The sequence below is a fragment of the Harpia harpyja genome, chromosome Z (genome assembly GCF_026419915.1).
Source record: "Harpia harpyja isolate bHarHar1 chromosome Z, bHarHar1 primary haplotype, whole genome shotgun sequence".
Taxonomy (NCBI): Eukaryota; Metazoa; Chordata; class Aves; order Accipitriformes; family Accipitridae; genus Harpia; species Harpia harpyja.
In genome coordinates this window covers 496624-510759 of record NC_068969.1, presented here as the reverse complement: position 1 = coordinate 510759, position 14136 = coordinate 496624, and the positions used below count along the sequence as shown (strand labels likewise).

General features: G+C 41.3%; 1 protein-coding gene across 1 annotated transcript in view; it reads right to left on the bottom strand.

Annotated features, from left to right (window-relative positions):
- The window catches only part of FGD3 (FYVE, RhoGEF and PH domain containing 3), a 118291-nt gene that overhangs the window by 32106 nt on the left and 72049 nt on the right, over window positions 1–14136 (bottom strand). Inside the window, exons 3-7 of the mRNA XM_052777037.1 lie at window positions 13613–13781; window positions 11870–12467; window positions 4258–4347; window positions 2897–3033; window positions 982–1138 (exon numbers count right to left, since the gene is read on the bottom strand). Of these exons, the coding sequence (XP_052632997.1) occupies window positions 982–1138; window positions 2897–3033; window positions 4258–4347; window positions 11870–12467; window positions 13613–13781 (1151 nt within the window). The remainder of the gene's footprint in view (window positions 1–981; window positions 1139–2896; window positions 3034–4257; window positions 4348–11869; window positions 12468–13612; window positions 13782–14136) is intronic.

Sequence of the window (14136 nt, the reverse complement as noted above, 5' to 3'; positions counted from 1 at the left end):
TTTTTTTTTACAGTGCTTGCTGCACAGAACCTTGGTGAGAGCGGACTGGGTTCAGACAGAAAAAGGTTAAGAAAAGGCCACGTGGAGTGACAGCCTTGTAGGAGAGGACATTCCCCAGTTCCTGTTTCTCCAAGCTTCTGTCTGAGTCACTGGGCAGCCGGCAGCCCTGGCTCTCCGAAAAGGGCCTCTCCTTTCCCAGCTTGCTGGGGGATTACTTGATTCCAACAGCTGGCCCAGCCACAATCCTCCCATTTAGGGCAGGCAGCTGAGCTCCCTCCTCAGCTTAACCCACTCCCTGCCAGCCTTCCCCTCCCAAAGGACGGTATCTGCTTTCCCAGCACCAGTGGAGGGATGCTTGCAAGTGTGCTGGAGCCTGCTGCATCCCTTTAGCTGGCCCAGGGCCTGAGGGGGAGAGAGAAGTCTTACTGATACACTAGCATAAGCAGAGCTCTTCCCCCCTCCTCACACAGCTTTTTCTATAATTAAGAGAAAACACATGAAAATCCATGCTGAGCATCCTCCTGCAGAGCTGTGATCCTTGGGAGCTGCGTGCCACTTTGTGAGCCTCAGAAAAATCAGACCAACAGCAGATGCTGTCAGTGACATGGCCAAACTCAAACACACCCACCTCAGACTGAAAATGTATTTATTAAAAAGCAATTAAAAATAGTAATGAGGAAGAGAAATCAAAAAGTTTATAAATGGACATGTTTGCAGTCATGTTTGCTGGGCCAATGGCAAAGCTTTATTCTGTGACTTCTGATACTCCTCTTAAATACGTGAGTGGAGAAAAAGCTACCTATGTGAAAAATCTGTGTCATAGCAAGAGAGAAGAAAGGACTGCCACTAAAATTGTATATGTTTAGTATTAGAGCACTATTACCTTGTAGCTAAACACTGTGTGTCACGCACTGGAAAAAAAATAAAGTTACACAAATAAATTAGCATCTCCAAGCCACATGATGTCAATTAACAACATACCTGTATGTTCTGAACAACATCTTTGAATGGAGAGGACCTCTGCATGCATGTGTTCACCATGTCCATTGCCCTGTCGAAGTTCTTTACATATTCTCCATACATCTTCAGAAAAGGAGCAAGTTTCTGTAGGATATCTCCTAGCCGTGGGTTGATGTTCCTATGGGAAAGACACAGGTAAGTATTGAAATCTCTGGAAATCAACACTATCTTCAGGGAGAAAACACAACTGTAAGACTTTCACAGTTGTCTCCCACATGCACAAGCACTTACACACATAAGCAATCAAGATATTTCAGTCTAAGTTTAGTTCAAAGTAATCTATACGGTATCCTAGATAAAACCTTAAACATTAATCTAGATGTCCAAAGGCTAATATTTCTGCCCCCACTGTCACTCTCTTAAGTGAAGATCAGATTCAAACTGACTACACATTGTTAAAGAAACATCTATATATCTCTGCCGTCCAGCACAAAGTCTCATGGGAAACTTTTACTTTTTAAAAATCATCTTTTCCACCACAGCCAAACATCTGAAGACACTTCAGTGCAAAGGGATCACTCAGTTCAGCTGGGTATTCCCAGGGGGCCAGACACACACTCGCCTAGAGACCCCCCCATAGGCTGGGAGAGGCGGTAGCCACGCATCTTTGTCTCCTCCAAACGCATGGCCAGGCAGAGCGCCAGCCATTTTTCCCCCAGCTTTTCTCTCCTGCTGAACTCGTGACTTGCAGTCTGACTGCACTAGACCCTCTTTAGCCATTTAATAAGCTTCTGCCCTCTTCTGACTTCCAGACTCTTCAGTCCTCCTCCCCTTTTATTACAGCTGTCCCTGAAAATGCAAGTCAGGTGCAAAGGTGCTGAGACTCATTTATTCCTTCTGATCATTGATGAACTATGTGAAGGCTGAACTCAGCCAAGAGAGGTGTGAACTCTGGTCTTGTATTTGTCATTTAGGGTACTTGGAAAGGTGCAGTGTCAGTACTATCTGCGCTTTTCACTGCAGGACACTCTTCGTGGCCAGTGTGTCATCTCAAATCAAGTTTCCTAGATCTGCCTTACAATTAACCTTTCTACCTATTGCAGTATTTCTGCCTTATCTACAACTTATTACAGCTGCCAAATTTTAATTGGTATTTGACCTTTATTACTCACTGAAAAATACCAAACAAAACAAAGCCCCCAAAACTACACTTATTTTCTTAAAGAAAGTACATATACACTGTAGCTAATAATATTTATTAACTCCTAGAACAGAAGGCCAACAAATTCTGGGGTAAAAACTTGTGCAACACTGTGGTGCTCAACAACAGAAGTGGTTGCATAACAGACATAAGCAGATTTATAGATAGGAAGTCATCTGTCTTATCTGTCCAGATTTTCCATTTGTTGCCTGCTATAATGCTAATTTTAACATTAAATTACATTTTATATAACTGTAACAAAATTCATTAAAGAAAATATAAAATGGATGTTTCTCATGAAGTCTCCAACATGGCATGCAAAGTCTAGACTATGACATGATGATGCATTTTCCTTCTTTGAGAAGTACTGCGTTTTTGTAACACTTCACAGTGGGGCTAAAATACTTCATCTGTTGGGCCAAAATAAGCAATTTCCTTCCTTCCTAGTACTGCAATTTCATAGTACTGCAATAACAGGAGAGTGGAAATACAGTAAGGAAAACAGCTCTGGCAATACTTTGGACTGAAAAAATTCTCACAACGTACTCTGGAAATTTTGAGTGCTCAAGTCTATTCCTATAGTCAGAAATGCTTAAGAGACTCCATACTAATGTATTAAATAACAAGTGAATTACTGTATTAAACAATGAAAAATTTGGAATTAGACTAGGCCTTAGGGTTGTTCTAGTTTCTTGAAAACGTATTTTTAAAATAATTGTAATGACAGTTACCCACCATTCTTGTGTAATTCTTGTTTTGAGCTCAGGAAGAAGAAATTGTCCATGGAAACAATAGATGGAAGAAATATTTGAAAAGATGCCCGTTATCACTTCAGATGAAATACCTGCTTCTGACAACTTAGTGCAAAAAACCTGCATAAGACAATAAGACAGTACCGACATATATTTACAAAAAACAATCCTAGACACACTGGCTTTAGATTGCAGTATTACAAAGCTGACTGCCTTAGAACTGAGCTACAATTTTTGACTTCCTGTAGTCAGTCCTTGGGGTCTTTCAGGAGGTTTCTAAAACGTAAGTCCACTGTCAGTTAGGGTTACATTTATGACTATGGGCCAAAGTCATAAATTAGAAAAATCTTAGGGGTATGTCAAAAAAGATTGAAACTACTGAGAAGATCAGACATCTCTTATTTGGGAGTGCAAGTTGCAAAGAATAACCAGTCCCTGAAGAGCACTTACTCCTATTTATGTGAAGCAAAATAAACCATGTGATTATTTTGTTTCTCTGTGGGAAAAGTTACACTGTACTGAACAAAAGGGAAAGACACACCCTAGATTTCTAAGGTCTTGAAACAGTCTCTGCTCATCCAAAGCAAACATTGGAAAGTCTTCCATAGAGGTCCTAGAGTTGGAGGGTAGAGGGCTCTACAAGTTACAGCTTCTAACAAGATTTCTAGCAAGCTGACAATTGTGGTCCCCCCCCCCCCCTTGTTTTTAAAAAGCACTTCATTAACAATGTGACTCATCCTTGTTTTTATTTCTTTCCTGCACATTCATGTTTTTTTTTTCCTTTGAGATAATTATGGAAACGCCTGAACTGTGTAGACTCACTTCAATGTTAATGTGGAAGAAAGTTCAGACTCATTACACCAGTATTACTTTATCCCCACGTGTAAACATGATGGACAACAATCACGAAACACAGTGGGTAAAAAAAATAATCCCTTGTGAACACGGGGCTGACCCATGTGGCCTGATTTTAGTAAAACTCAAACCTCTTGCACATTACAGTGCAATCACAGATTTCATCATTTCTCAGTGCCTTCAGTGTCCCTGTGATTTCCTCTCCACGTACGCTCAGGGAGGAAGCAAATGCTGATTGTGTCTGTCTGTATCTTGGGCTGCTGCTTTCCCGTTCCTCTTTCCAACATTCTAATCCTCAGGTTCCAGCTCAGGGAACCCTCCTGCCAAAAGTTCACCTCTGGGACCCATGACACACAGCCTGGCAAGCAAACTCTATCTCCCACCAATAAACAGTGTTTTCACACTACTGGGCTATAGGTTAGGGGATGAACAGGAGACACCACTGCTGCTCACAGAAAAAAAAGCAGAGTTTATGCAAAATCGAATTACCTGGTCCAACAGATGGAGTCTTTTAACATACGCTTCTTCTGTATGGAGCAGTTCATTTGCGATGTTGAATAGCTTTTGGGGCTCTGTACACTGAAAAAAAAGTTACAAATAATACAGTCCATCTGCATCTACAAAGCTAAGTTGCATCAACTGTTCTCTTTTCCGTTTTCTCAGTGGGCCAAATTCCCTGCCAGTAGAGAAGCCTGGAGTGAAGGAGGTTAACACATTTCAGAATCTGCTCCACATCCCTCATCAAAGGATCAGTTTGCTCTGGAGACATTTTTAAAGCTATTTTCTGAAAGAGCAATCAGTAATGCAGTCAATGGCTGGTCAGGACATCACTTTAGTTCATTATGGTTTTCTATAAAGAACCAGAAACATCCTCCAAATCTGGAAATAAGTCTAGTCTATCTGCTAACTAAGGCACTAGACTGTAAATCAACTGTTCTCCTTTTTGGATTCAGGTCCTGTGACTAAAAAGAAAACTAGAAACCAGACCTGTTTGGCCACAGATTTCTCTCCCTGGCCAGCACAGCATTACTCTCTATGGCATATTTCTAAGATTTCTGTGCAGCTTTAAACACCAGCCAATTCCCTGGAAAGAATTTTCAGCAATATAACCCAAGTCACTCAGTGAAGTCTTTCATTAAGCTCATTTAAAAAAATAAAATGAGAAAGGACTCATTAAAAAACCTGAATGCATTTATGAAGTGCCGACTTTATTTACTGTTTAGCCAAAAGCTACATAGACTCTTTGCTTTCTAAGTGCTTAAAAATACTTGAATTATTAGGATACAGGCTTTAGCTTTCTGACAAACTCTAGATACCTTGTTAAGGGTCTAGACTTTAAACGCCATGCTTACGTATAACCAAACCAGTCCAGAACTGAGGGTTGGCTGTTTTGTGTTCGGGAATACAAACGTCCAAAAGGGGCAGCAAGGATGATCAAATGTAGGGAAATTTTACTGGGCTGGATCCGGGGAAAAAAAGACAACTGAAATTAGAGAGATGTCTAAATGATTAACAGAACAGAGAGCATCAGCTGGGTGCAATCATTCACTATTTCTTCCATAAGAAAACTAAAGGTCATCAAATAAAATTACTGAGGTGCTGCTTCAAGACCAAGAGCTGCTTCCTCAAGCAACACGTCACTGCAGACGGTAAACCTTCACGCAGGTTCACAAAAGGACCGGACAAATCCATGGAGTAAAAGTCCAGCTGAAGTCTATTAAACACGCAGGGCTGTTTCCAGTTCAAGAAGCAGCTGGGCCCCTCACCAGCAACAGCGCTTTCCATCCCAAATGCCTATCTCTGTGCGCTTGCTAGTATTTGTGACAGGCATTTCTAGACATAACCTTGTGGGCCACCATCAAATTGTTAGAAAACATCAATTAAATGCTTCCTTTAAGCTTCTTCAACATTACCTTATTTTGTTTCCGAACAAAGTTGACAAGAAAAATTTAAATAACTCCCCCACACATATTCAGGCAAACTGCAATACGGCTGAAAGACCTCAGAGACTTTTCAAACTAGCCATGAATTCAAACAAACCAGACCCACAGTTATCCTACGTGAAATGAGGTACCACATAGCATGAAGTGCCCACAGTTCCGTGATATAAGTATTTACTGAAGGAATGTGAATAGCTTTTCTGGATTTGAAACAGCATCAGTCTTCCTTTAAAGCAATCCCTCTCTTTCTAGGCACAAACCTGGAGATAGGCAGCCATGCCATGAATAAAGCTTTGACATGTACTCTGCCTACCCCACTACTCAAATACTCTTTTAAGCTATTCTAACAGGCTACACAACATCCTGCTCCATTCGTTCATGTGATATATATTAATATTTAGGGGAAAAGAAAAAAAAATCACAGCACAACAAAGGTTGAACTTGTTACAAGCAAATACAACATATTACAGCTTATAATGAAATGCATTGCTGGCCATTCAAATCCAGTAACTACGAGGATCTCTCACTGAGAAAGAATTTATCTGCCAGTTTTGCTGGGCACAGAAGAGCACCTGAATGAAAGACACTGACGCAATAGGCTGGCACACCAGTTGCCAAAGAGCATCCTTTGATTTGTTTGAATTCAGAATTTGAAAAATAATTATTTCCAACCAAATACATTTGTTCTCAGAAGTGAATCTTTACATAGCGCAGGCACTTTTTAACCTCCTGACCTTCACCATCTGCAATTCAGTTTGTATTTCCAAAAAACTTGCTGACATCTGCTTAAATACCAAACAATGGCTGAACAGACTCAGCTTGAGCTCAGTTTTAAAGAGCAACTCTATCTTCAGTTGCTGTTCTCTGCTACAGGCAGATAGGCGTGTTTTTCAGACTAATTTGCAACATATTTGCTTTTCAATGGATGTAACATTTAAAACGAAACAGTAGATTAATTAAACCTGAGGCAGTCCTGTTCTTCTAACCTTATTTCGTGCCATGGCAGGACAGCTTTAACACAGCCTGAGCCATACTTCAGTTCACTATGAAGGAGATATTTCACGGTCTATGTTTCTAAAGGAAAAGTAAAACAAATTTGCAAACTCAAATGCGGATTATATTCTGCTTTGCCCAATGCGCTTGCTGACTGACTGCTTGGCATGGCCAGGGCATGTTACGACTGTCCTCCACAGTCATACATTACAACCGTACATCTACTGCAGAGTCTCATTAAAACAGTATAGGTGGCGGGGCGACAAGAAAGATGAGAAAAGAGAAGCAGTAGGTGTTGACTTCATGACACAGGAAGCTCACTCCAGTGCTTGAAGCAGCAGTCACATGATGCTCTTTCACTTCTTTGTGGAAGGTTCAAAAATTCGTTTCCAGCCGTAACTGTCCATAAAACTTATTAAAGAAAAAGGAAACACCAGCCTAAAACCAAACAGAACCAGCTTCTCATAAAGGTCAGATTCACGCCTGAATGCATTTGCACCTCAAACACCCCAATCACACATACAAATTGGGGAATGGCACGTGCTGAGCTGATTTGTGCAATGAAGTGGCCACAAGTGCATCACTGCTTCCTGCGAACCCACTCACCGACCCAGCTGGGCACCCGCTGAGCACACCTGGGCCACGGATTCACGGATGCAAAGACTGTTTAAATGAAAATTTAAAGTAAAAAAAAAAAAAAAGGTTTGAGATGAGAAAACTTGGCCAATATCCCGCAGCAACCCTTTTTCATACAACTGGTTGCGTGCAACCATATTTGGTTAGCATCCCTACCACAAGGGGCTTTCAGTGAATCTTGCAAGAAAGCTCCTGGGAGTGGCTTAGGATAAAATCATATACGGTTATGCCTTAAAACCCCACCAGTCACCCCTACAAAGAACACAGAAAGTCCCAGAAAGTTTATAGACAACTTCCTACTCAAAAATGCTGAAAACAATACGGAAAACATATCCTATGCTTGGTCGTCGTCTTTGTTGTATTGAGATCTCATTTTCCTTAGAATATTAAAAAAAAAAAAAAGATGAGAACATATCTGATATTTCTTAACCAGCATTGTAACTAAAACATTGACCTATGCAAATTTTTTTCAGAATATCCATGGAGATAATCTTATGCAAAGGTCTGACTTGCAGGACTGCAGGCCAAATTTTCCAATACAAACTGTACAATGAAATCAGAAATGAAACTCCAGCCACGTACAGGCAGAATGGAAGTGTGTGTCAGTGACTGTATGAGGCCCACGTGGGACTTCATTATTCCTATTTTACACAGCAGGAAGCAGGACAGATGGAGAAAGGCATTTTTTGGTGATTACTAATGAGCACATATAACTCTTAGTGAAAAATATCTAAACAAAAAGATATGAAGTAGTGTTAGCCATCTTAGAAGCATTACTCTGTTGCTCCCAGGCAGTTGGCAGAAGCCTTGGGTATATGACTACAGAGCATAACAGCCCCTCAGTCTCATTTTTATGTAATTTCATTTTTTCATAAACATCAAGGCTAACATGCTTCAGTTCCTGGAGCTCCTGATGTTTTCTGAGACATTATCAAAACTAATAAGCTCCCCTTGTTCATTTTCATTTTGATAAAGAATAACTGGAAATCCCAGTAAGTCACTCCTGAGATTTTAAAACATATTCCAATAATTTTGTGCTAATAGTGAGGCCTGTTAGGCTGTGCTGCAGACTCCCAAAGGAAGCCACATCACACTGCAGAGCTAAACCTAGACTAAATAAAACAATACGAGTCATATATCAGGCAATGTTACTTCACCAGCCATGGGATGTGTGAAAGCTCGGGTGGTGGATGGAGAGATATCTGAAGTAGAAAATTAGATAAGAAAAAAGCAAATATCTCCACACCCCCCCCCCCCCAGTTACGTTTAGTCATGAGCTTCACTTAACTTGATATCCTAGGAGTTACTGAGCCATCATTAAATCATCCTGCAGCTGTACTTCTTACGCATCCTCCTCCAACTATAACAAAGCTTTCTGGAAACTTGCATATTCAGTGAGAGTGCTGATTACCTCTGTCTTGCAGCTGCAAAGCCTGGTACTAAGGGTAGGAAGGGGGAAGCAGGAAGAAGACGCTGGCTCCCGACACAAAGCTTTCTGGAGGAGTTGGGGTCTCCCCAGCAATCAAGCCAGCAGCTGGTGCCGACTGAACTCTCCTTTCTTCCTTCCAGTGGGGCAGGTACCTTGTTTTCTGGTAAATTACCAGTTTTGTCAAGATGATGTGAACTTCCAGCCTAAGAATAAACACTGAACAAGTCAACTTCGAATTGCACTGGCTCTCCTTTCTGGAAGCTATGGCCCTTTACCCTAACCTTTAGTCCACAGTGCCCCAAATCTGCAACAGAATGAAAGGGGAGAGTGGGAGGATGATGTGGACACCTAACACACAAGTTGGCTTCACACATCTCCGGAAGAGGGCACAATCCTTACACTACAGAAGAGGCAGCATCTCTCTAAGCCTTCCCTCTGGATGTGGCTGCAAAAACAAGCTAACTTAGTGTAGCTTGGTCAGCATCAAAACTGCCTTTTAGAACGTGAAATCAACTCAAAATGCAAGGGAGAACCTGAAGTGCATCACATAAGTGCACTTCAGGAAGAAGAGTAACACAAGAAAACAGAAAAAAAAATCTTCCTCTAGAGATCTCTCTCTTATAAATTCACCAAGCATGCTACAGAGAACTATGACCTCATAACTCTGTGTTTTATCAGCATTATTTCCTACTATATGGATACTTAACCTAAGGAACAAGACTTAAAAACAGCCATCAAAACTCTGATGTCTTACAAAACATTGGTATTTGTCAGCAAAGCACTTCTTAATCATATGGTAAAGTCTTCCACTTGGGTTTGCCACATTTGGTTTGATACTGCATTCCTAGTCCAAACAGTAAATTTAATTACCAGATTAAAGATTTTTTAATTTAATGCATTATTTTCTTGCTGTCATGTTGCAACTAATAAACAATCTTTTAAATAACATTTCAGTTGCACACATGCATAGACGTATATATTATGAATACAAAATAATTAAAGTATTTCACAGTGTGTGTATGTATGCATAAACACACACGAGGGAAAACCAACAGCAGCAGGCGAGAAGCCTTGCACCGTGATGGTGACACTGCCCATTTGAGATGTAAACAAGCTTTCACAGCAGACTGCCGAAGAGATACCAGATGTCAATGGATGCATTAGATGTTGTGTTAATAGTTGCTAATAGATAGATGTTAATTGGAGTCTCTATCTCCAAGATGTTTCCTGCGGACCCCCACATTAAATTCTTGCATACAAGTTGAAAGACAGAGGTCTCCTTTGGCAGTACAGACCCTGCAGTCCTGCTGGAGCCCCTGGCTCATATTGCCATGCCTCCTGTGCAAGCCCAAGGCAATCTGCACCGCAGCCTTCCATGCCCAGGCAGTCACGTCCGATGTATGCAGTGCCAAGGCAAAGGTGTCCTCCCTGGCCCTCATGGAGGTGGGACAGGCCAACGGGTTCCTCCTCCTGAATCCGCACCAGCTGCCAGGTGGGACTGCAGACTCGCAGAGAGGCAAACGAGATCACATCCTCCCCATCTACAGAAGCAGACCTGGTTCATGCAGCCCTTACTGCTTCCTACTCTGCTGGGTCCTTTCCACTTCCCTCTGCCTAACCTCGCGCTAGCACCTGGCAGGTTTGACATTCACTGAATTTGCAGAAGGAGCAGCATGGCGATGAAGTATTGGAGAGTCCCAGACTACAAGGGCAGCATCTGAATGACTTGAATGGAAGGCGAGTCCAGTCACATCAGCTTGGGATAAAGCAGCAGGAAGAACAGTACTCATGAGAGAAAGTCTGGGGCTTTTTCATACCTTCCTGTAGGTATGTTTGCCTCATCAGGCTGTCTTCTATTCTTGGAAAAAAAAGGAGACACCCCAGATCATTAACTGTACTCTGAAATTTGCCAGCTCTGAGAGACAGAACTTCTTGCACACCTCAGACCCACACACAATTTTTATTGCTCTTCAATAGTCACTGGCCAATTTGATCCAGAAGCTACTGAATGAATTTTAACTGCCACGTTTCCTAAGGGACAAGTGCTCTTGACATACATAAACTGGGATATAGTTGGTGATTTCAACAGAACCACCTGATTTGCACAAACTGAGGTGTGAATGCTGCAGTTCACTAGCTACCATTCATTAGTTGCTAGTGCTCATCACATTCTTTAAAAAAACAAAAATCCAGTATATTAACTTTACTGTCATGATGGCTGAGCAGGGAAAAAAGAAAAAAAACCAAAACACCCCCAAACACAAACAAAAAACTCCACCCAACCAAAAGTGGAATATTTTGCAGACCTTTTGCTCAAAGCATCTTCTGTTTTCTTTTTCTGGAAAAATTTAACCCATTCTATCATCACTATTTCTAAAAATAACTGTCTTGATAAACAACTAATCAAAGGAATCTGTCATTAATCTTATACAGCTGCAGCAAATACACAACAGCCTGGACTACATTACTCTGGATTGAAGGAAAATCTCTTCTAGCTACAGCTTCCTGAAGTGTAATTTGATATAACTACCCTCAGAACAACTTCTTTGCACTGAAGAAGTAGTCACACCAATAGAAGCACAGGCTTTGTGAAAAAACCAAAAAAACCCCAACCCCAAAACCCCCCAAACCAACATTACTGTTAGAAGAGATTTCCATCATCCATGTCCTACTAGGATGCAAGACCCTGACCCTGAAAGATGCACTATCCAATTAGCCCTCCGCATATCATGGAGCTCCACTGAAAACAACATGATCTAAAAACTAGAAGCTGAACCTAGACAAACCTAAACAAGAAACACAAGGTGTGAGTCTTTACCTACAAAAGCACTTAAATGTTAACAACTTACCTCTGGCTGTGATGGATTATCTTACATGAAACCTTTTAAACCAAGATTGGGAACCTTTCTAAAAGATACTATCTAGGTCAGGAACAAGTTATGACCTGCATCAAGCAGGAAATTACAATGACTGTCATGATCCTTTGACGTAAAACCAAACAAACAAAAAACCCAAACAACGTATGAAAGTGATGCAAGGGTTCTCCGGCCAGAGTCAGGAACTGGTTTCAGAGCACTTAATAGCAATGAACAAACTACCTTACCTTGTTTACATCCAAATACTCTAACTTTGGCACTTCTGCTGTCTCTTGCTCCTCGCTGCTTCCTTCATCAATGTCACTGTCTTCATCCTGTGTGGAGTCTCTCTTCTGCTCCACAGAGGAAGGTTTGGTGCCCTTTTTGTCAGGTTCCATCTCCCCTGGGTTCCCAGCCACGCTGGGCTTCTTCTGCTCTGCACCTTCTTCACTGGGGAAAGTTTCCCCTGCAACGCTACAAGAAGGACTGTCAATGCCACTGTCTCTGTTGGGAATTTTACCATTACCGTTCAGTTCTGCAGTTGAGTCTTTATTGCCAAGCTCTCCAGAGGGCTCTTTGCTCACAGTCACAGCAGTACAGTCTCCATGGCTTTTGTTATCACCTATGCTTAGCTCTTTAATTTTCATTATGTCTGTGTTAGATAGATCCACGCTGCACGGTATGTCTGGCTCGTTTTCATCTGGTTCACTTTTTTCATTTGTGGAAGAGCCGCTGGAAGCCACCATGTCACAGTCACATGAGCTCAGTTGTTTGGATGAGTCCAGGCCAGGTTCCATCTTAAGAGCTAAATTTAGCTGGTTTCTTTGAAGAATATGTACAGGTTGCCTGCGGGTGAAGAGAAAGCACCACAGTCATTCATATTAACATTCAGAGGTTTCAAGAGTGCCCCAAAAGAGAGAGGGCCTGATTATCATTTGATTCAAGCTGTATTTCTTGCACCCCCTGACAATCCTAGGAGACAAGTGTGTGCATATTGCTATAATAATATTCACCCAACAATTTCCAATAAAAACACACCACCCCTAGCCCTAGGTTTTACTGAAGTGGCATCGCTAGAATCCTGGGCCTTTAATACTCCCCACGTTGCCTTGAAAAACAGTTTGGTCTGAAGGTTTGGGGAGGGAGGAATCATCTTTTAAAAGAAGCATTTGGTTGTGGGTTCAATCGAACAGGAACTCACGCTCTTCAACAGAACAAAGCCTTTGGGGCAAGGCATTTTCTCCAGAGAGAGGATGTTTTTGAAGCACAGGAAGGTACTACTTTTTCTTTTCAAAAGACACTTTACCAGATTCACCCAGGTGATAAAACACTCCAAGGCACAGTACGGTGTGTGTCTCTGTCTCCATCTCCCTCTTTACTAAAGAAATCACTTAGCTCCATCAGGCAGATTTGGTCTTCAGAGAGAGTTTTCATGTGTTTGTAAAACAAGCTGGTTTTACAGCAAAATACACATATTTCATCCTATTTAATGTCTCTCATATATAAAGTTTCAGAGGAAATGCTGTTCTACATGATGTTGTTTCACAGTACATTGTGATTTAACTCTCCCCTGCCTCCAAGAAACAAGCTAACAGTATGTCTGACATTTATTGAATCTTAGACAGAAAACTCAATTATTTTATATCACAATAATCAAGTTCCTATAATGCAAAAACCAATCCCGACATCAAATCAACTTACTGAAAGCAGACTCTGCGCCACTTGTTTCTGGTAGAACACTTACCAAATTCAGCAGGTCTTAAGCTCTTAAAGAACAACTGTATGCTACAAACTAAAAGTCACTTAAATACATGCTTTTATAAAAAAAAAAAAAAAAATAATTGTGTAGTCAGTCAAGCTTTGCACTTCCAGTAGAAAACATCCTGAGAAGTTTCTACGTGACAATTACAATTAATGTTTTCTATTGTTATATTCTAAATTAAAAATGCAGAAAAGGGAGAGTAGAGAAGATCTCGCAAAGCCATATTTACCTAATACTTTCAAATTTCTCAATGAGCGTGTTGACTCCTGCTGATATTGGTATTTCCTCCTCTCCAGGTGCTAAGCTCCTCGATGACTTGGGATCAGCTGGCAAAGGCCGAGAAGGTGCAGGAGGAATTCTTTCCTGCCCAGGTTTGAGATGGACAGGCTTAGGAGGTACTAGTAAAAGAGAGTGGAAAAAACAGGGGGATAAATCTCCATCTTCTTTATCCTAAACTGGGAACAAAATCCAAGTGCTCAATGCAGAATGAGGGGTATCCATTCTTTCACCATCCTTTATAAACCGCACAGGCGCAGTCCGAAGTATTTCTTACAACAAAGCAAGCTGGTGTACACTAACGAAAAACGATGGGCTTCTATTTTGTATTTCTACAGCTGTATCAGACGTGTTAACGAAGCAAGTGGCTCGCAGAACTTTACCGCTTCCTTGTTACCAAACAGGATGCACAGCTCACACTTCGTTTTTGCAAATGTGCTCACCATCTCAATCACACTAACGAGTTTCCCCTCCCAT